The sequence below is a fragment of the Chinchilla lanigera genome, unplaced genomic scaffold (assembly GCF_000276665.1).
Source record: "Chinchilla lanigera isolate Chin_1 unplaced genomic scaffold, ChiLan1.0 scaffold00026, whole genome shotgun sequence".
In the NCBI taxonomy this organism is placed as follows: Eukaryota; Metazoa; Chordata; class Mammalia; order Rodentia; family Chinchillidae; genus Chinchilla; species Chinchilla lanigera.
The window spans coordinates 8,377,907-8,398,835 of NW_004955427.1; the positions used below are offsets into that span (position 1 = coordinate 8,377,907).

General features: G+C 38.8%; 1 protein-coding gene across 8 annotated transcripts in view; it reads left to right on the forward strand.

Moving 5' to 3' along the window:
- The window catches only part of Bbx (bobby sox homolog (Drosophila)), a 255,067-nt gene that overhangs the window by 156,568 nt on the left and 77,570 nt on the right, over positions 1-20,929 (forward strand). For all 8 annotated transcript variants that reach the window (XM_005386346.2, XM_005386352.2, XM_013515187.1 and 5 more), the window contains 3 exons: positions 3,732-3,902; positions 9,261-9,503; positions 19,326-19,521. In XM_005386346.2, the coding sequence (XP_005386403.1) occupies positions 3,741-3,902; positions 9,261-9,503; positions 19,326-19,521 (601 nt within the window). In that variant the 5' untranslated portion in view covers positions 3,732-3,740. The remainder of the gene's footprint in view (positions 1-3,731; positions 3,903-9,260; positions 9,504-19,325; positions 19,522-20,929) is intronic.

Sequence of the window (20,929 nt, forward strand, 5' to 3'; positions counted from 1 at the left end):
AAAGAAAGAAAGAATATCTGAATCCAGGCAGTGAGCTAATTAGCCACCAGGTGGTGGCTAATGTTGAAACCATCCAAAAGACAAAACAAGAAGTCATTATCATAGTTTAACCCAGGGTTTGTGTGGCCATTTGAGACACCCTCAAAGCGGCCTGATCTTGATACTCTAGTGTGCCAGGATACTGCCAAGCATAATAAAATGGTCCTTGATCTTAATGAAGAAGAAGGCCTAGCAATAGAGATTGGATGCGCTCAAATAATTATAATTCAAGGGAAGTGTGGGAAGTGACATGGGCAATGCAAAGTCTTCCTAGTGTACTTCTGGGTAAGGAAGATTACTTTCTGGAGTATTGGAGAAATGCTGTAGCCCAGGTGGCAAGTGGACTAGGTAGAAAGAATTAGAGTAGGGAATGCCGGTCAGGAGTAATGTGAGCCCCATAGCCATGTCTACCATCCATTAATTCGATTCTTGATATCCTGTTTTCACTTTAAATGTTGAAATTATATATGAAAGGTGCACATGTATCGTGGGCCTTCTGTATCCATGTGATCCATATCTCAGGTTCAGCTAGCCTTGAATAGAAAATATTCAGGGAAAAAGTTGTATCCATGCAGACTTCTTTCCCCTGTCGCTAGCCCCTACACAGTAAAGCGTAACAGCCATTCACAGCACCGTTGGTGTAGCGGTATCCAAGATTCCCACATAACAACCGTTCACACAGCATTTACATTGTATGAGATGTTGAGATGTTACAGGTAATTAATTTATGAGTGATTTAAAGTGTGTGGAAATGTGCATAGATATGTTAGCATTCTGTTGCTGTGATCCAGAGCCACAGATAAGCAAGTTAAGAAGAAGAAGGGTTTGTCTTGACTCGTTGTATTACAGGTTTCAGTCATGACTGGTTGGCCCTTTGTTGGGCAGCACAGTACATCATGGCACAGAGCTTGTGCTAAAGGAAAAAGCTCATCCTGTGGTGGCCCGCAAGTAGAGAGAGAGGAAGGAGAGGCCTGGGCCCCCAGTATCCCCTTGAAGGCATGCCCCCAGTGACCTAATTGCCTTCTCCTAAGTCCTACCTGCTGAGGGCTCTGACCTCCCGGCAGTGCCATGAGGTAGGCACCAAGGCCTCAGCACATGGGCATTTGGGAGTCATTCAAGATCCTCCTAACAGTCAGTGATATGCAAGTACTGCACCAGTTTATAAGGGACCTGGCATCCTAGGATTTTGGTATCCACAAGGGACCTTGAAGCCAAAACTCCAGAAGGGACCAGTTGTGTTGTGTGTGTGTATGTGTGTGTGCGTGCATGAGTATGTGTAAATTAAATAGCAGAATATTCATAAAATGAAATAGCAGAATTTAATTGTAAAATCTTGGGGTTAAAAATGTATTTTCCCTTAGGCACTGACGAATCACTTTATCCTCTCCACTTAATAAATGCTGCTTTACAGTTTTCCATTGATTTCTTATACGACATAAAAATTGGGTGATTTACTAAAATATTGGTTTGCCAATATAGGTTTAATTAGCACGCAAACAGCGTATCCTGAAGTGACTAATAAACCACAAAAGTAACCATTTCTCTCCTCTCTGTATAGCCCTGGTATTTTTGGAAATTGGGTTGCCTGTGCCAAGTTTATTTGCAGATAGAATGGAAATTGTTAAATAGTCTATCAACTTACACAAGTCTTTGTTCCTTTATTAAGAGCACACCGGATAACTCGTTCCATTTAGAGTTTTCGATAACTGCTTGTACTCTTGAGGCAGCCGCACAAGTGGTAGAATTGCTTTGATAGTGAACAAAAGTTTCTTTAAAAAGCTGTAAAACATAAGTTTCCTTCTTCCACTTTTTCTTTCTTTCTTTTCCTGTTTTTTTTTTTTGTTGTTAGGGGGCACATCTAGATACGGCTTCAATAAATTAATGAGGGTTTTATCAAAATGAAGATTGCTTAAATGATTTTATTAAAACAAAGGTGTTTTTAAATTGCAGCTCTCAATAAAAGAAATAATCTGAATGTCCATCAGTGGTGAACTGATGAAGCTGAGATACAGTTGTTTTGTAATATTTTATACAGTTACTAAGAACGAAAATGATCATGGTATATACTAACCTAAAGAGGAGTGTGATGTATACAACTCAAAAAAGTGTACATGGCTGTTTACTAATGTATTTGCATATTTTAGGATAATGACATAGTTCTTCCTAAGATTGGTTAAAGGATAGATAAGCAGTTAGAGGAGGATGATTATCAACACAGAAAACCAGGAGTAGACTCATAAATATGGTTATTTAGTATAAAAGTGGCATTCCGGAGGAATAGTGGAAAGCTAGACTCTTTAAGAAAGGTGTTGGTATGTTTGGCCAGCTGTTGGGGAAAAAAGAATAAGCTAAATCCTGGTTCTTCATATGAAAATGAGTTCCAGATTAGTCAGATATTTAAGATGAAGTCTTGCTGGTACAGGAGAAAATATTAGTGATTTTTTTGTTTTGTTTTGAAGTGAGGAAGATATCACCCCTAGCACAGAAACAACTAACGTGAATGTTTAGAAGGCTTGAGAAGTGAGTGAACCTTGATGTTATATGTTCACGGACCCTAGTTTTGGTTTTAATATGACATAAACAATTTAATGGTATTATGTTGCGGGTATTACTTTGGGTGGAGTAGCACATACATGCAGCGGACAACTACCCGGTGATGTTAGCAGTTGCATGTGTTTGTAACTGTCAGCATCTGTTCATGAGCTATTAATGTCATTTAACTGTATTGTTTGAATTTTTGCATGAGCATATGTAAATAGTAATTTGTATGTTTATTTTACCTCAAGTGAATAAATGAATGAGAAGTAAGAAATCAGGAAAGTGAGGAAGCATTGACATCGAGTTCTAAGCATGAAGAGAAGGGCAAATCTCTTTGCGTTATTATCATAGAAATATGCATTGATTTTATAATGAACAATAACTTTGAAGTCTGTCAAAAGTAATTTAGAATTATGGGCTCCTAAGAGGCTTTGTCACAGTGATAGCATAGTTCTTTCTTAGCTATTTCACCTGCTCAACCATTTTTTTAAAAAAATCCCAGAAGCAACTTTTTTTCACCAGTTTGCTAATAGTACGTGTACATTGGAGAAGCCTAAAGCTAGTGTTGCCTCGCTTTGTCGTAGAAGGCACAGAGAGCGCCCGTCTTCCTCTGAGATCTCCAGGGTGCTCACACACTGAGTCCTTAGAAACAGCACATGTTTGGAAACTGTGTCCTGTGGTTTCATTTCAAATCCCAGCTATTTCATTCTTAGAAATTACTTACTTTATGTCATCGTATTGCATAGTTTATTTCACAGACTGCAGAATCTCATGAAGCACTGAGTGAGACAGGGAGAGCAGGCCGTCCACCTCACTGAGCCCCCCGCCCCTGGTCGGCCCCCCCCACTGTCCCTGAAACGGTAGCCCGAGTAAATATGGCCAGGGGAGGGGCACTGGTAACCATCCTAAAACCGACGTGGGTTTTTAGCTTTGAAATTACGGAGTGGAGGGAAAGAAGGTTCATAAAAGGCAAATAGTATTAGCTCAGTTTATTTACAATAAATGCTGGATTGCATATTTGGATTCTCACTGAATCTAGTAAGTTACTGCCTGAGCTGGTAGATAGCCATTACAATTATAATCCAATTAAAGTGAAGAGAGCAAAATAAACTAATGTTAAACAAATTTGCTTTCTCTCTCTTTTCTTATTACAGGGCACAGTAATGAAAGGCAGTAATAGAAATAAAGATCACTCAGCAGAAGGAGAAGGGGCTGGAAAACGACCAAAAAGAAAGTGTCTTCAGTGGCATCCATTGCTAGCAAAGAAACTTCTTGACTTTTCGGAAGAGGAGGAAGAGGAGGACGAAGAGGAGGATATTGATAAAGTAAGTTTTCAAGTTACTGTAGAAGTCTCTGGTATATTTCAGCATTCATCCTTCTGTAGAACATGCAGTATGAAAGGTGGTTCTAAAAATCCATACAGCTTGACTCCTGTTTACCTACTTGGTTTGCATTTTCACTTGATTGTGCTTTAGCATCTCTGTCGACTCTGGACTAGTGCAAGGCAGTGTGACGCGAGTGTTTGTAACACTTACTCCCTCAGCACCTGGTTGCTCTCTTGATCTTCACTGCCGTGGTCTTCAGAGCGTCGGGCTGCACTTGTGCCACCAAGCCTCCATGGCCACTCTCTTCCCCAAGTGCCTTTCTCAGGCCTCCTGTATGAGCAGTTGGTGTTTGTTCAGAAAGTCACACAGCGATTCAGGTGACCTAAAGTCACACATCCCTCCAGGTCTCCATCACTGGCTTCTGGTCACCACTCAGGTTTTAGTGCAAGAACCAGAGCCTAATCATCTCCAAGTATGTCTTCCACCCAACTCACCCAAGGTCCAGGGATTTCCTTCAAGGCACTCATTACCACGTGTCCTGTGTTTAGCTGTGCTCCTGTTAAGTTTGTCTTTTCAGACCAGAGAGGGTTTGCCTGTCTTCTCCTCTCTCCTCAGAACCAAGCATGGTGCCTGCCATGTAGTACCCAAAGGGCATGTGCCAAGTGGGAGAATAAATTAGTTCATATTTTGTGTCACTGTACAAATTTTTTTTTCTTTTTTTTTTTGGTTTTTCTCTGGTACCAGGAACTGAACTCACGACCTTGCGCTTGCCAGGCAGGTGCTTTGCTGCTGAGCTAAATCCCCAGCCCCCACTGTACAAATTTTGCAAATGTTTTCAATATTTTCAATATTTTTTAGGCCTTCAGTATCTATTCAGGCTGTTTTCTTTGGTTTTGGTCAACTCCCTCAACCCTTCTCAGCAGGAATTAAAAAGTTTTCCTGTTTCTTAGTCCTCATCTGCAGATCTCTTTAGTCTCTTTTACTAGAATGTTTCTACAGAGACAAGGGAGGCTGCAGGAAATTGCCCCTTTGGCTTCCTACAGAGCTGTGCACTCATCTCTGTGCTCTTTCTCCTCCTGTCCTGTGAGAAACAGTCTCTTCGTGTTCTCCTCTGAGTGTCTTCGCTGCCGCTATAACAGGGTATCACAGACTGAGTAAATTATAAACAGTGGAAGTTTTTCTGGCTCACAGTCTGGAAGCTGGGAGGACCAAGAACAAAGGCTACATCTGCTGAGAGCCTCTAGCTGCATCGCACACAGTGAAGGCGTCACATGGAGAGGAAGTGTACACACGAAGCCGAGAAAAATCTAGCTGCACACATCTTTTTTTTTTTAATTAGGTTTATTGGTACATTTTAGGTATATATAATGATCAGATTCATTATAGGGAATTTGTTCCTGTACACGATGTAACTTGATTCTTTTTTTTGTTCCCATCCCCCTACCCTCCCTTCAACCCCTCTTCCCCTCATTTACAAAAGCTTTGTTTCAATTTTTTCTCTCCTTTCTCATTATTTTTTTCTTTTCCCTTTCTCCTTTCCTCCTCCCTAATTCCCCTTCCTATTTCACAATATCTATTCTACATTTTTAAATTTTTTTTTTATTTTAAGGAAAATTTTTTAAAAAGAACAATAGCAAAATGCCAGCAACGTAGACAAAAACAAAACAAAGCAAAAACAATAAGAATGATACAGGGTTTCAAACAAAATGATAGGGATTAACAACGGTTGTGTTTGGTCCTTATTTACACTTTCAGTTTCTCACACCAGAGAATGATGTGGTATCTACACATGTATTTCTGTTTAATTTCACTTAAACATATGGCTCAGGGTGCATCCATTTACCTTCCTTCCTAGTTTCTTTCAATTGATGTTCCTCCATCGGCCTATCCTCAAATGCTGATGCTCTCTAAGTTTCTAATCTTCTTTTCTAGCTCTACCCTGGACTTTTCTCCTTTCTCCAAACCCATATTTCAAACTGTCTACTTGACGTAGCCACTTACTGTAAACTGGGAATCTCATTTTCAGTGTGTGCAAAACTAAGCTTTTGTTGCTCTCCTTCAGTCTTTCTCCTGTACCGACTGCAGCAGGCCAGTCTGTGAAACCCAGGACATTGTAGCTCATACTTAACATGTTTATTTTCCTCAAGCCTCATAGCCATCCATTGATCAGTTACATCCTTAGCTGTTCCTTCAAAATATGTTCTCATTCTGACCCAGCCTGTTGTTTCTCACCGCATTTCTAACACAGATTTTATCCTCTCCTTTGCCCGTCCGTAGTCTGCTCTCAGCAAGGCAGCCAAAGGAATCTTTGCCGATGTGAGGCCGGCCCTGTTGCTTCTGTGCTTCACAGAGGCAGGGACTTGTGTGCTCACTGCTCCGTCTGCATCGCCTGCAACTGCACGTGCCCGGAAAGGGTGTTGAGTGAAAGACTGCAGTCCGCAGACTCTCTCTTTTCACTCTGTGTTCAGTGATCTTATCCCATCTTCAGACTTGCTCCCTTCTCTACACCGGTATCCAGATGGTCACCTTGGACTTTGGTGTCCATGTAGCGTGCCCCATGGCACCGCCTCTACCGCCCACCTGCACTGTTCTCTCTGTTCCTCACAGAACTCCTTTCTCTCATCTGACAAAAAGAATTCTCTGCTGGGTATGGAGAAATCGCCATACAAGTTAGTAATGCTTAGTTTTGAACCTTCAAATTCAGTTGGATACCAACCAACCTCTTCTGATATCTCCATTCCTATTACTATGGCTTGAATTTTTGCTTGAACATCTGGAATAAACTTGAAACTAGAAAATAGTTTTGGGTATAAAACTCTAAGAATGTCTTTCCTCTGTTGTAAAAAGAAAAAAGCGCTCCAGCTATAGGTGCTTGTATTGATTTATTAAAAAGTTTTAATGGGTCCTTGGTGAAAGTGAAATCCACATAGTTTTTCATCTTTATTTTGTTGCTTGTTTCTGTGTATTCACTCATTTTTCAGTTAATTTAATGAAATAACACTAGATAGCACTTAAACTTTTTTTTTGTTATCCATACTTCGCAAAATTAAAAGTTGACTGCCTAAGCCAAACTGGATGTTTTCTATTGATCTGTACAATCTGAACCACTGGTCTGCAGGATTAAATGAATGACTGCACAGAAGAGCGCATTCTTTATGAAATGGCCCATATTTTCTACAACCTTATTTCCTAAATCCTATTTTTTTTATCTTTTCTATACCAGTGTTGTGGAACTTCAAGTTGTTGGACAAATAAACCTTCCAGCTTAAATCCCTGTTAGTTCTCTCTGTCCCTCCGCTGACTATCCCACACACTCCAGCTCATCTTTGAAAATTTAGCTCTGGCAGTGCTGTTTATAGGAAGAATTTCTTGTGCTTCTACCCATCCGCTAGTACTTCTTTAACTCAACACTTTGGTTCTTTGTTGGAATCTTTGAATCCTTTTTAACATATTTGTGTGAATGTACTTCAGCTTTCCCAAAGCTGAGCTCTTTTTTTCTAGCTTTTATCTTGACTTTTATAATTTGGTAACTGAATCGAGTTATTCTTTCCTTAAGGGAAAATATAATTACTTCCTAATATTTTCTTAGTTTCAGAATGCCAAATAAATATTCCTTGAAAATGTAAATCATTATTAATGCTTATATACATAGTGAGGGTGAGAAATCTCCCAATAATAAACCCATCAGACAGCTATGACTGTAAGATTTTTCTGTTTGTGTTTGAAGATAATTGATGGCTAACTGATTGCATTTGTAATATTTACATAAATACTTACTTTTTTAAAATACCAAATTGGATTAAACAAGTGCTTTGTTCTAGAACAGGTGTGTCTAACCTTTTGGCTCACCTGGTCCATACAGATAGAAAATAAATTGTCTTGGGCCACATATAAAATATATGACGTAGTTACTTTATATGTATAATTTTTTATTTTTCCTATTTGCCATAATTTAAGAGAGTAAGAGCGAGCATAGCAGCTGACAAGCTCCAGGTTGAACACGCCTGTAGAGTGTCTGTTTGTAACAGTTGCCTAATAAACATTGTATGAAAGGGGCATGCCTTATAATTGTGGTTCTCAAAGATGTGACCCTTACACAAGCAGCATCAACACTCCCTGGGAACTAGTTAGAATTACAAATTCTGAGAACTCAATGCAGACCTACAAAATCAGAAACTTTGAGAATAGAACCTAGCAATCTGTCTTTTAACAAGATCTTCAGGGATTCCCAAGCACATTGAAGTTTAAGAACTACATCCCCGCTGCATAATTTAAACTAATGACTACTTTAATCCTTCTTGATTTTAACTGTAGAACAGGAAGTTAGAGAAACAGTCATCGTAAGCATTCTGGATTTATGCTCATGGTTTCACCATTTCCAGAAAACATCATAGAATCTTGTTTTAGCTTGGGAAGATATTTTATAATCCTAATACTCTATTTTCTGAGATTCTGCAATCAGAGATGTGCTTCAAGAAATCTAATCTGGCAGCTATAAGCAGCAAGTGGTATAGAGAAGATTGAAGATAGAAAGATTAGGCTATAGGCCAGAGTGGTATCAGGGCAGTGGCAATAAGAATTACACAGATCCAGGACTTTGTAGAAGTCCTTGAAGACCCTGAACAATGTTTCAACAAAATGCTTTTAGGAAAGGGAAAATTCAAAACTAATTTTGAAGGTTGAAGCCTAGGGAAATTTATTCCTATCATGATAGCATCTCACTAGACAAGACAGCTTGATATTTACAGGCTTAAAAGTGTACTGTGTAATTCTTCTCTCAAATAATCATGTTTTATGTTTATTTTGGTATTTTATGAGGCAACTTCCCTTGTGTGTACAAAAACACTGTATAGTCTGTTAGTTTTTTATAATCTACTTTTATATTAGACATTCTTATATTATTTGCTGTAGAAAAGCATTTCCTAAAGGGGAGAACAAGCTAATATTGATGTATTTTGTATAGATTGTTTTCAGACCCATAAATCACAAAACAAGTTTATTAATTGACCAATTAGTTGCTAATGTTACAGCATATAATTTAGGTTTTGTGGTTATAAAGGTAAGTCGAGGAATTTTTCTCCTCAAAGATCTCATTACTTAAAGAATATAAGCAATTACAACACAATATAGGAGAAATGCTGTAATAGAAACATGCACAGGTTGCTATAGAAACTAAGCAGGATGCATCATACATAAGTTACCAACCACCAACAGTGTTGATGATTTTAAAAATTTCTTCTTCAATTCATTAGATGTATAAACGTATCTGAGAAAAAAATACAATGTGCAAACCAAAACTAATTGTTAAATCAAAATTCTTCTAGGTATGTTAACCATTTGGCTTTTGTTTGGTAATAGGTTCAACTTCTTGGGCCCGATGGCCTAGAACAAGATGTTGGTGAGGCGGAAGATGATGAATCACCAGAACAGAGAGCCCGGAGACCAATGAATGCATTTCTTTTGTTTTGCAAACGCCATCGCTCCCTTGTCCGTCAAGAACATCCCAGGCTTGATAACCGAGGTGCTACCAAGATACTAGCTGATTGGTGGGCTGTTCTCGATCCAAAGGAAAAACAGAAGTATACAGACATGGCCAAGGAGGTAGGCTACGATCACAAGGTGTTATGGTGGCTCTGGGCAGCCGGTCTGAAACTCCCACTCCACAATTATGGAGCACCTGTTGAGGGTCTGGCAATGACAAGATGAATCCTGAATCCCTGGTGTTAAGTAAAAATACAAGAACTCTTTTTTCCTCTTCCTGAGGGCTTCAAGTCTGCTTTGAAAATGCTAGTGAAGATGCCAGTGTAACTTGTTACCAAGAAGTGTTTCTTCATTTTCTTTTGTGATAGGGGATTAAACGATTGACTATAAATGGTCATTTATTTATTATGACTGGTGATTTTTCCTTTAAATTTTTCTAGGAACTCAACTTTTGCTGTCAGAAAAGGCCCATGATAAAGATGGCAATCTTAGTTTCCTCTAGTTCTATTATGGGAAAGTCTTGATCTAGTTGTGATGCTAAATGTAATGTTCTGTGACCGTGTGTGTGTGTGTATGTGTGTGTGTGTGTGTGTGTGTGTGTGTGTGTGTATGGTTTGTGTGTCTGTGTTTATGTTTGAATTTCTGGGTCTCAGCTTCTGTTTTTAATGTTACTAAAATGAGGAATTTGGACAAAGACTTACGTGGCTACTGGCTGTAACATTTCTGATTTTATAATGAGCATAATTATCCAGAGATGTGCTTTGACTCGTTTCTGTCCTGAAGATGGTACAGCATGAATATTTAAAACCAGTAAGTGAATGACAGTAGAATTCGATGTCTGTGATACGTGCACTTAGATAGTTGTAAACACTAAGCTATAGTGGGTGAGAAACATTTTCATACAGTAAACATTTTCATTCAGAGGTGCGACATTAATCAGTTCCAAAATGGTGGCAGTTACTAAATTTCTTCAAAAGTTACACTGGTTCTGTTTCTAAATTAATCTGGAATTATTGTGAGACTATTGTACATTTAAATATACTGTGAATGGATTTATTTCCAAGTAAGATATATAGGCAAAGTGGTATCATCATGGTTAAACCTGAAAGGAATAATTTTAACATTTTTCAGTTGCAACTTGGAAAATATCTTGAGTCATGAAAACCCCTGCCACCCAAACATTTGATTAACATTTGTGAAAAATGAACCAGCAGGGAATAAAATATATAGCTTCAAGATATTTTATTAGACATCTCAGGATGTGGAAAAATAATTCTTTCAGTTGCTGTGGTGCTATTGAGTTGTCTAATAAGCTAACACACAGCATAACAATTTCTGAGGAAGTGTTCAGGGAATTTGAATCCAGAGTAAAGGATTAGTGTAGTTGCTCTGTAACTAATGATCATTCAAGGCTCCGGGAATTAGCTACTGTTAAGGATAGAATTTTAACTATGTAGGCCATCTGGAAAATTTAAAATCAATTGCAGCAACCTCTGTGATTTTTAAATGTTTCAATAGATTTCCACTAGCATAACAGTAATTAACAGTAAAACTTCCTCATTAAATAGCCTTATATCCTTTTCATAGTCATGCTCATATAGTAAAATAAACAATTATCTGAATCCTCACAGGGGACTGCGTAAGCTTCCTATAATTAAACACTTGAGTTTGTTTTTAGATGACATGCAGCATATCCCCAGTATATTGTTTGCCTTTTCTTAAACATTGCTAATTTACAAACCCAATAGGTGGCCACTTTTAAGAGGAGGAGGTATTACTTTTGTGCAGGAAATCCCTTGCTAATTATTTAATTAGATTCACAATATTTGGCATTGTGGTATTATAATGAAATCTGTTAAGGGGGCCCCCTGCAATCTAAAAGTGGAGACCATAATGTCACACATTACAGCTTACCGTGTTTATGGCTGTTCTTATGAAAAGTTACCTCACTTCGACCACAAAGTGTAGACCATTCAGCTACTTGAAATTATTGCACAGTTGGTCTCTAGTCAGGCTTCATACTTCTTTCAAATTACTAAATGATTTCACAACTGAAGTGTGTAATTGTTTTGGCGCTTTTTGTTTTATTATTGCAACTTTAATTGTAATGTTAGTTCAATCAGCAAATATTTCAGTGGCTTCAGTATATCAGGTTTGAAGACTGTTAGTGACACAAAGCCAGTGATAGATAAGGTCTCTATTACTCAGCCACTTCCCGTCAGTTTTTAAACTCTATTTTAGAGGTGTAAACTTGGAATGTTGAACCCTCAATTTTAAGTATTCTTTATTAGATGTAAGACCTACTCCTTTAGCATAGTGCTATGAATGCTCACATGTATTCACCAATGTCTATCCTGCCATTACTAGTTGAGTGAAAAATTATAATCGTACGTGGTAAGAATTGCTTAATGGGTACATTCTGAGAAATGTGTCATTAGGCAACTTGGTAATTCTGCAAGCCTCATAGTGTACTTAACCCTAAGACATGCATGATACTGCAAAGCAATAGTGATCTTATGGACTGCTATTGTATATATGGTCCATAATTGACAGAACAGTGTTATGCAATTTAGTCCTTTCTTTTTTTGATTTTAAAAGAAACATATTTTGAAAACCGGGATGAGAATTAGTGGAGGGATTCTTTTTAAACCTGTTAGCGCATAAAAATTTCCTCTGACTTTTTCTTTCCTTCTGATTTGTTGCATCGGTGCATTTGGTAGAATGAAATGCCCGTTCTAGGATTTGTCATTTTCTTGAACTGTAGCTCGGTTCTAATTTGCATTGTTAAGAGGGCTGGTTGAATAAGGGATTCCTGTCTTCTGATGAATGTCATCAAAGCAATAATTGGTTGTAAGTAATCTTGGATGTAAGAATATTACTGAAATAGTTGGTTATAAGGATGTTGGTGGAACCTTCCACTTGTTACTTAAACTAGTGATCATAATTAATCAATTGACAATAAATTTAAAGCATCAAACATTTTAACTTTCATCTAGAATGCAGTGCAAAGAGGAGGGGAGGATCTGGGAAGCTTAGACAGTTTAAGTGAATTTTATGAAGCCCCACCTACCTTTTTAGGGTCAGAGGCGTAAGGCAGAATGCATACCTTTATTGATTGGTTGGTTCATTCCTTGCTCAGTGTTTTAAGTAGGAAAAAACATGTAAAATTAGTTACGATTTTCTTCTCTCTTCAAAGCAGAAATCTAAGGGCAAAGGAGTTAGTATCATGAATATGTTTAGTGAACAAATGGTAGAGCTCAGACATTTCTTTGCATGTGTCTTTGGTGTGCCCTCTTAATGTATCATTATCCTACCGACTTTAGATGCTTCAAAGAGAAGTGGGTTTTGGTATTAAAGAAAATGTCCTGAGTCTTATATGAAAACTCTGCTTGTGCTAAGGAGGGAGGTAGGATTATTATAAAGTTCCTGGTTTGGGTGTAAGATTCAAAGAAAAAGACAAGGCTATATAGAAAACGAAGATCAGTTTCAGAAATCAGCAGTTTTGTTTTACCTGGAGCCTCATTTATTTAGGCTGTAATTCTGTAGCAGAATTACAGAAGATGAGGATGTAAAAGTAAATAAGAAAAACTTAAAAGCTTGAAAGTTGTTCCATACCCGTAAAACAGTTATGCGATTAAATGCAATAAGATGAAGCCTGAAGGTAACCGTATTGGTCCTTTGTAAATGTTGGTATCTGTTGTTCTCAGTATTTTAGGGAAGATTGTTATCACAGTAAGTCCCCCATCCAGACACAGCCAGAGCTATGCTAAACCGATCCTGTAGGTGTTTCTTACTCAGGTTGCCGCCAGAATTAGCTGCACAGGACTCAGTACTCAAATATTTTAAGATGTTGCAGTAGTAAATCCTGGCTTTAGAACTTGTGATCATTCAAGGGGACGTGAGTAAAAGTTAATTTCGGACCATTTGAGAATATGTAAATTCTTGCTATAGACTATATTTATGGAATAAATTTAAAGTGTTTATGGAAATTGTTAAGCCAAAGTGAACATATTTTTAAGGAAATACAAGTATTTCAAAAATCAAATTAGTCAGCTATGAATTACGTATCTTTCAGTGCATTTTCAGAAAGGACCTTTGCTAATGTTTTCTCGCTGAAATCCCTAGTTTTTAAAACATACCAAAATTTAAATCTCAGTGAAATTCTTAAATTTTGATTTTTTCCTTCCCATCAGATTTTATTGGTAATTTTATATCATATTCATCATAGAGCATTTGTACCCGTACGTGATATAACTTGCTTCTTTTTTTCCCACTCCCCTTCCCTCCATTCAACCCCTCCTCTCCATTCACAAAAGTTTTTTCAATATTTTCTTTCTTTTCTCATTTTTTTACTTCTCCCTTCTTTCCTTTCCCTCTCCCCCTTCTTTGCTCTGCTCCCACTTGACCATTTTCTTCCTATTTCACAATACCTGTTAAACATTTCGGCCCCTCTTTACGCTTTCAGTTTCTCACACCAGAGAAACGATGCGGTATTTACACATGTATCTGATTTATTTCACTTAAGACTGTGATCTCAAGGTGCATCCATTTACCTAGAAGTGTCTCAAGCATATCCTTTATGGCAGAGTAGTACACCTTTGTATATTAAAAAAAAAACCACACACATCTTCTTTATCCATTCACCGAAACTGTGTCACTGTAAACATGGGTGTGCGTATATCGCTGTGGTGTGATGCTTTTAATTCTTTGGGGAAGATACCAAGAAGGGGTATAGCTGGGTCAAATGGAACCTATAGTCCTACTTTTTTGGGGATATTTTGATGTTTTCAATTAATACAAAATTATTAAACTTGCTTTTTCCCTATTTATCAAAACTAGAGAGTAAAATTGTACTCTTAAAAAATTATATGTAAAAGCAAACTGCAGTTGTCACAGTGACCCTCACCCTTACACAATTTAAGTCACCATAGCTATAGCCAACTGCCTTGGTTCCATGGTTTCTTTTTTTCTCACAGTAGAACAACCAAACAATTCCTTGATCACAATATTCAGCTCACTTTTACATGTGTAAATTTCTGTTGCAGTATCGTAAAAGTTTTTCAGGTTAGTGTGTAACTCTAAATGTTTTTATTAAATCAAAACCATGAATTTAATTCAGTGACCTATCATGTGAAAGTCTAACTTTCTTTCTGTTGAAAAGAGCTACCCACTAGGTGTTGTGGCACACACCTGTAATCTGAACAACCAGGAGGCTGAGGCAGGAAGATTGCTGCGAGTTAAGAGTTATAGTTATAGGATTCAAAGCCAGCCTGAACTCTACAGAGAGACTTGGTCTCAGAAAAATAAAAACAAAACTAAAATAAAAATAGTTAGCAAGAATAACTCTTATCAAATAGTGTAATTAGTTTTGTTAGCCTAGTGATGATTTTTAAATGTTTGTGAAGGAAGGATTATCAAACTAAGGAAGTGAACTGGGGATTTAGCTCAGCGGCACAGCACCTGCCTGGCAAGCACAAAGTCGTGAGTTCGATTCCCGGTACCAGGGAAAAAAAACAATCGAAGGAAGTGCTGATCAGTGCCGCTTCTCAAATGTCTTCCAGTCCTCATCCCCTCCTGTTTTCTAGGACTTCTCTTTGTCCATGGGAGGGTTCGCACCTCTCTCCAAATTTGTGCTTTTTTGCCCTCTTTTGTTGCACTGTACCCCCTTAGAGTATATGGCTATAAAATGCATGTGAGAGCTTTTGTAAAAAAAAATAAATCAGATAATTTCCTGTCTGATCTCTAAGAGTTTTGGTAGATTTTATTTCATGGTAATATTTCACATATTCACACCAGTCATCTGTCTTCAGTTCTACAGACATTGTCAACATTCCTTATTACTCCCCAGGGGTTGCTATTTCTGTCACTTTGTTAATAAGATATAATCTATAATAATTAAACTATAATAATAGCTAGAAATGTTAGTAGATTTTATCACTTTAACACCCTACCACCCTCAATTAAAAACACACAGTGGGAAGACAGTTGGGTAAGTAATCTTTTATTAATGTTTGAGGTGGTTTGTAGATCAAATTTTCATTTATGTAAATGATTTGTGAAAACATTTAATGTTGAGACCTCACTTTTAAAAGAGTGATATAATAGCTTATTGTCTTTTGTATTATAGTAATGGCATTGTCAAATATAGAGGAAGCAAAAAACTGTGACAAAGGGTATATTTAATACCGGCATTGAATAACGAAAGAATCAGTAATGGGATTACTGGTTTATTGCTAATGAAATACAGTGATGTTTGCGGTTCCAAAGAAGGAAGCTAGTGTTAGCAAGTGTCTCAGACACGTCGGGAGTGGTGTCTGCACAGTTGGTGCCGTGTAGGCCGTCTAATTGGTTGGAAATTTGCAGAATAAGGTTGGGGGCCATGAGGTGAATTTTTTTTTTAAATGAGACCATTTTGAAAATCAGTATTTTAGCAAGAGATTAAGTCCTTGACGGAAGTCCCAGGGCCGGTAGCTTGTGATGGATGTTCTCAGAGGGTGTGTGAGCTTCCCCTCTCTTCTCCAGTGTGAGCAGCCTGGCCCTGGGATTCTGCTCGGGTGAGGCCAACCTCTGTGCCCCTTGCAGCTCTGTGATGACACATTGTGCGCACATGGTCGACCTGCGTGCCGGTAACTTCTCTTGGCTGTTGGCTTCAGACCACGTAGTCCCCCCTGCTCTCCCGTACCCAGCCTCCTCTGCCAGCCCTTTCCCGGTCACCTCATCACAGCGGTGGTGGAGTCTTTGTGCTGACTGTCACAGCTAGCACCGAGGCGGTGGTTGGTGAGGTACCCAGTTCCAGGGACAGAGAGGCATCCACACTCCCCGGGCTCTTCCTGCCTGCACCTTCCTGCCTCCCTGTAGTTTTTATATGAACTTGTGGCCTCTCCTTCAAGCTCTAAACTCCTTAAGGTCGGGAAATTCGTAGCACTTCGCTCAGTGTGTCCTTGTCTGAGGGCCCCTGGGTGCAGTTCAGTGGTAGAGTGCGTGTGCAGTCTGAGGCCGTGGGCTCAGCCTCCAACACAGATTGCGTGCACGTACACACACTTGCTTGAACGAACATTTGCTTTGTGTGGAAGTTTTCTAATTTATTTTGAGTTTATATTGAGCCGAAGATATGTAGGATTGATATGATGATGACAGTTCCAGAGTATCGGCCCACATCATAAGTTCCCAGTTACTACTTTCTGTAAAACCCTCTATATTCCAGGACTTTCTTGCCCTCTGCTACTGCACTCATAGATAGCTTTCCCTTTACGTGAATCAAGGCAAGGCTTACAAGACCGTATGTGTAACAACGACGACAACAATAATAATAATAATGTGCAGTTAATTGTGGATTATAGCCAATATGAAGGCAGGGACTCTAATTCAAGCCCTTTTCTGTCCTCAGTGTCTAGTAAGAACCTATTATCTAGTCAGCGCCCATAACGTACTTTCCGTGAGCGTGGGTAGAATATGTACGACAGAAAGACTGTGCTGCGGTGACTATTTTATGAGGTCTTCAGTAAGAGCTCCCCGTACATGAATGCAAGCTGGCCGTTCTTTATTAGTATCTGCTCTAGAAATAGCTGCTACCGGGCTGGAGATGTAGCTCAGTAGTACGGTGCCTACCTAGCATTCACAAAGCTCAGGCTCCCCATCTCCACAAAAAAAGTTTACGCTGACAGCAATGCATTTATAAGGATGCCAGTCTTGCCGTTTCCATTACTCTTACTGATCTTCACTGAACAAATTACTAAGTGATTCTTAGCAAGATAGGCCATCTTACTGGGAAAGAGCCTCTCTGCAAATGAACGTGGGAGGAGGGAAAGGGACATCTCAGAAATGAGACATTGGAGTGCTAGTGACACCGTCTAGCATCCCTCACAACTGTAACTTTCTTTAAAAATTTAAACTGACAAAGAGGATAACTTCATTTCTAATGACAGATGTGTTAATAAATTTGTTTGAAAGCCTTCTGTCACATTATAAAACAGTGACCTTTGTCCAAATGACTGTTCATTTGACAAATCCAGCCCGTGTGCCCTCTGCTGGGACACAGTAATGATGCATGTGTCTGCTACTGCCATTTGCACCTCGTGCTACTATTTGTCACTTTCCACCTACGGACAGGAGGCAAGGCTATTTGTCTGCCTCGGCCTAATATGTAAATCTCCCCTGCGTGTGAATGTGCCGTGGTGGTATGCCTCCTTATCTCATTTGATGCCCAAATACATTCTGCTATGTAATAAAAAATTCCAGTTTGGTTCTGGCCTGGTGTCCCATTTTAATTATTTTCATAAGAAAGGTGGGGTTGTATCTTGGATTTTTTTATATGTTTACCTTCCATGTATTAGAAGATTAACTTAAATCTTACAGGTATAAAGGAAAATCATTCAGAAACTTTGAGTTAACTTTGGAATGATTTTGTCTATACCATTGTCTGTTAATACTGTGTGATTATCTGCATTATAGTTTTCATATATACATAACTGAAAATGAAATAATGGGAAAAACTTTATTTAAATTGCATATTCTTACCTTACATTAAGGTTGATAGATAGGGTCCTTTATTCTTCTGTTGGGTTAATTTAAAAGCTATTTTGGGGGGCTGGGATTTAGCTCAGCGGCAAAGCGCCTGCCTGGCAAGCGCAAGGTCGTGAGTTCGGTTCCCGGTACCGGAGAAAAAAGCAAAAAAAAAAAAAGCTATTTTGGAACTTAAACTAAATTAGTTAATGTCACATATCCAGTGTCCATTTTAATAGACAAGCTTATAAGGTTGAAAGAAATGAATAAACTCTTCAATAGTAGTAACATATAATTGAAGAACATGCAAAATACATGTTTTCCAGATAACATAACTTTGCAATGTATACTGAACACGAATAATGTGTTTCACTTAATGTTACTCTCATGACAGAGGTAAGAGGCCTGGGAGAAAGAGCTGTAGGAAAAGGCCTCAGAGGAATGAGGGAGAAAGGAGGACGTCAAGTGGAGTTGAAACCTCTGAGACTTGAAGCCTGTGATGGGTTCATTGCAGGGCTACATGGCAAAGCTCTCGCAGCTTGTTTGTAGCTCCAGTCACGTGTGCTCATTACAAGACACTGGCGGGTGCAGGTACACTTCCTGGATGGAGACACTGAGACTGAGCAAGGGTAGACAGTGTTAGCTCCACAGCTCACTAAAAAGCAGGGGTGCATTTTGAACCCAGGTTGTTAAAATCTGTTTCCGGTGCCCTTTTCTGTACATGGCCCTGTGTCTTAAGTAACTGAAAAGCTGTGTGTCAGCTGGTCTGTTACCCTTTCCTACTCCTGATCTTGGTTCCTTTATACCCTAGTGGAGTGTTTGGCTGGGTTAAGTTTGCCTGCATTTGTCTTACTTGTACAGCAAAGCATAGATTAATCTCTTTATTACTATATTTAGCAAATTAATTAGCAAGCAGACTCTGGTCCCAGTGCTGGTGCTACCTCACACTCTGTAACGTGAACCTGAAGCTCACTTGGAAACAGGTTCCGTGCAATCCAGGCATGGGTGATGTTTCTCTGTTTTGGTGAACGAGGTTAAAGTGCAGAGAGGTCGCTTTCTCCTCCTGAGGTTACCCTTGCCTAGGGCGGAAGGAGCAGGGTTTGAACCTTGCCTTTTATGGCTGCAGGGCTCTCGGCTCTTACTGTCACAACTCCATTTTCCCGCCAGTGTCACACAGTGTTTTGACACTGCGAAAGAAATGGATGATTAAGAGATACAACATATGCATCATTCGTACCCTCATTGCAGAGATGAGCTTTGTGGTTCATAACTCCATGTCCTGTCTCGATAGCCCAGTGGTGATATTGCCATTTTTCTGTAAGGAAAGCCGCAAACATCATTAAAAGTATTTTTCTCGCTCATTAGCTAAATGGGGGAATAGGATAAATGCTATTATAACATTTCAGTCTCTGTGTTAATTAAAATCTTCTGTTTTTATAGTATAAAGATGCATTTATGAAAGCAAATCCTGGCTACAAATGGTGTCCTACCACGAACAAGCCTGTGAAATCACCAACTCCCACTGTCAATTCTCGAAAGAAACTGTGGGCCTTCCCCTCTGACTCTTCAAGAGATTTACCAAGCCCCAAGAAGGCAAAGACTGAAGAAATGCCTCAGCTTAACTTTGGCATGGCTGGTGAGTTAGATACTGTTTCTACGAGTCCTTTAAGTACAGAGCAATACACTTTGTATTTACAGAGTTTGGGAGTAAATTTATGACCAATATGAAGCAATTGCAAGCCTGTAGCATATTTTAAAGCACTGGAGGATGACATACAGAAGACTTATATATAACTAGAGGAAGGAGATACAGACCAAGTTGTGAATATAGGAGATATTCTGATAATGACAATGTGGACAAGAAGGCAGTGGTGTGGAGACCCTCAGACGCATAGGGCATTTTGTAATGTGAGCAGAATAGCTTATACACACTGTTAAGCTATCCCGGAAATGACCTTAGTTATCTGGGGTGTTTAATGACCACATAGATCATCTGAGTATCTTTTGAGTACAAAAATATAAACACCACCATCATATATCTTAGAAGGATCTAGAAGTTGTCTCAGAGCATTTCATCCTGACCCCTCTTCCAATCCAGATTCCTATGTGGGCCAAACTAATTTAAAGTTCTAGATGATCCCATTTAATATGGGACCTTAAATATGCTTTGGGTGGTATGAAATGTTAATGCACTTATTACCATGAAATAAAATATTTATATTCATCCTACAAAGGACTTTATCTTCTCCAGCTTTTGCAGTACAGTAATCAGAAGAAGAATTTGGCTGGGCATGATAGCAGGTGTCTGTAATGCCAGCTACTCAGGAGGCTGAGGCAAGAGGATAGCAAGTTCGTTGCTATCCTGGGCCACTCAGCAGAACCCTGTCTCAGAATAAAAAAAATGAGCTGAGAATGCACGTTGGTGCTCCAAAAGAGGACTTGGCCAAGATGAAATTGGAAGACTGGGAAGGATAGAATCAGTGAAGTTGGTATTGAACCGTAGGGTTCCTCTTTCATATTATGGGCAAGTTCTCTTTAAAATCAGCATGCTAAATCATTTGTGAAAATCGGGAAAGGAGATTGTTCAATACTGTGATAACACACATTTTTTCAACTAGCCGGTAGACCTAGCAAGATTTAATAGGCCATTGTGTGATATAAATGGTAAAAAATGAAGCTTCAGTGCATTGGTAGCATTCTGGGGATAGAGAATGTTGAGGTGATTGTTCTGTGGGTGCATGTAGTGTAATTCCAGGTGAGCTCCCAAAGCATCAGTGCATAGATATCTGCTCTTGTTTTAACTGTCCCTTCAGACAGTTTTACCTTTAACCCACATTTGCTACATGGGTTTAGTGAGCTCTCTGGACTTCCAAGATTGCTTGATTTGGAGAATTTTTAAAACACTTTATTATTACCATCAAAACAGATGACCAACTGGTATACAGATAACCAACTTTTAAACAGAATTTTTTTGATCATTATTTGGTATCTGTTGCTCTGTTTCTCTCAATTATAAGTCTAGGTTACTATATGTAGAATATTTT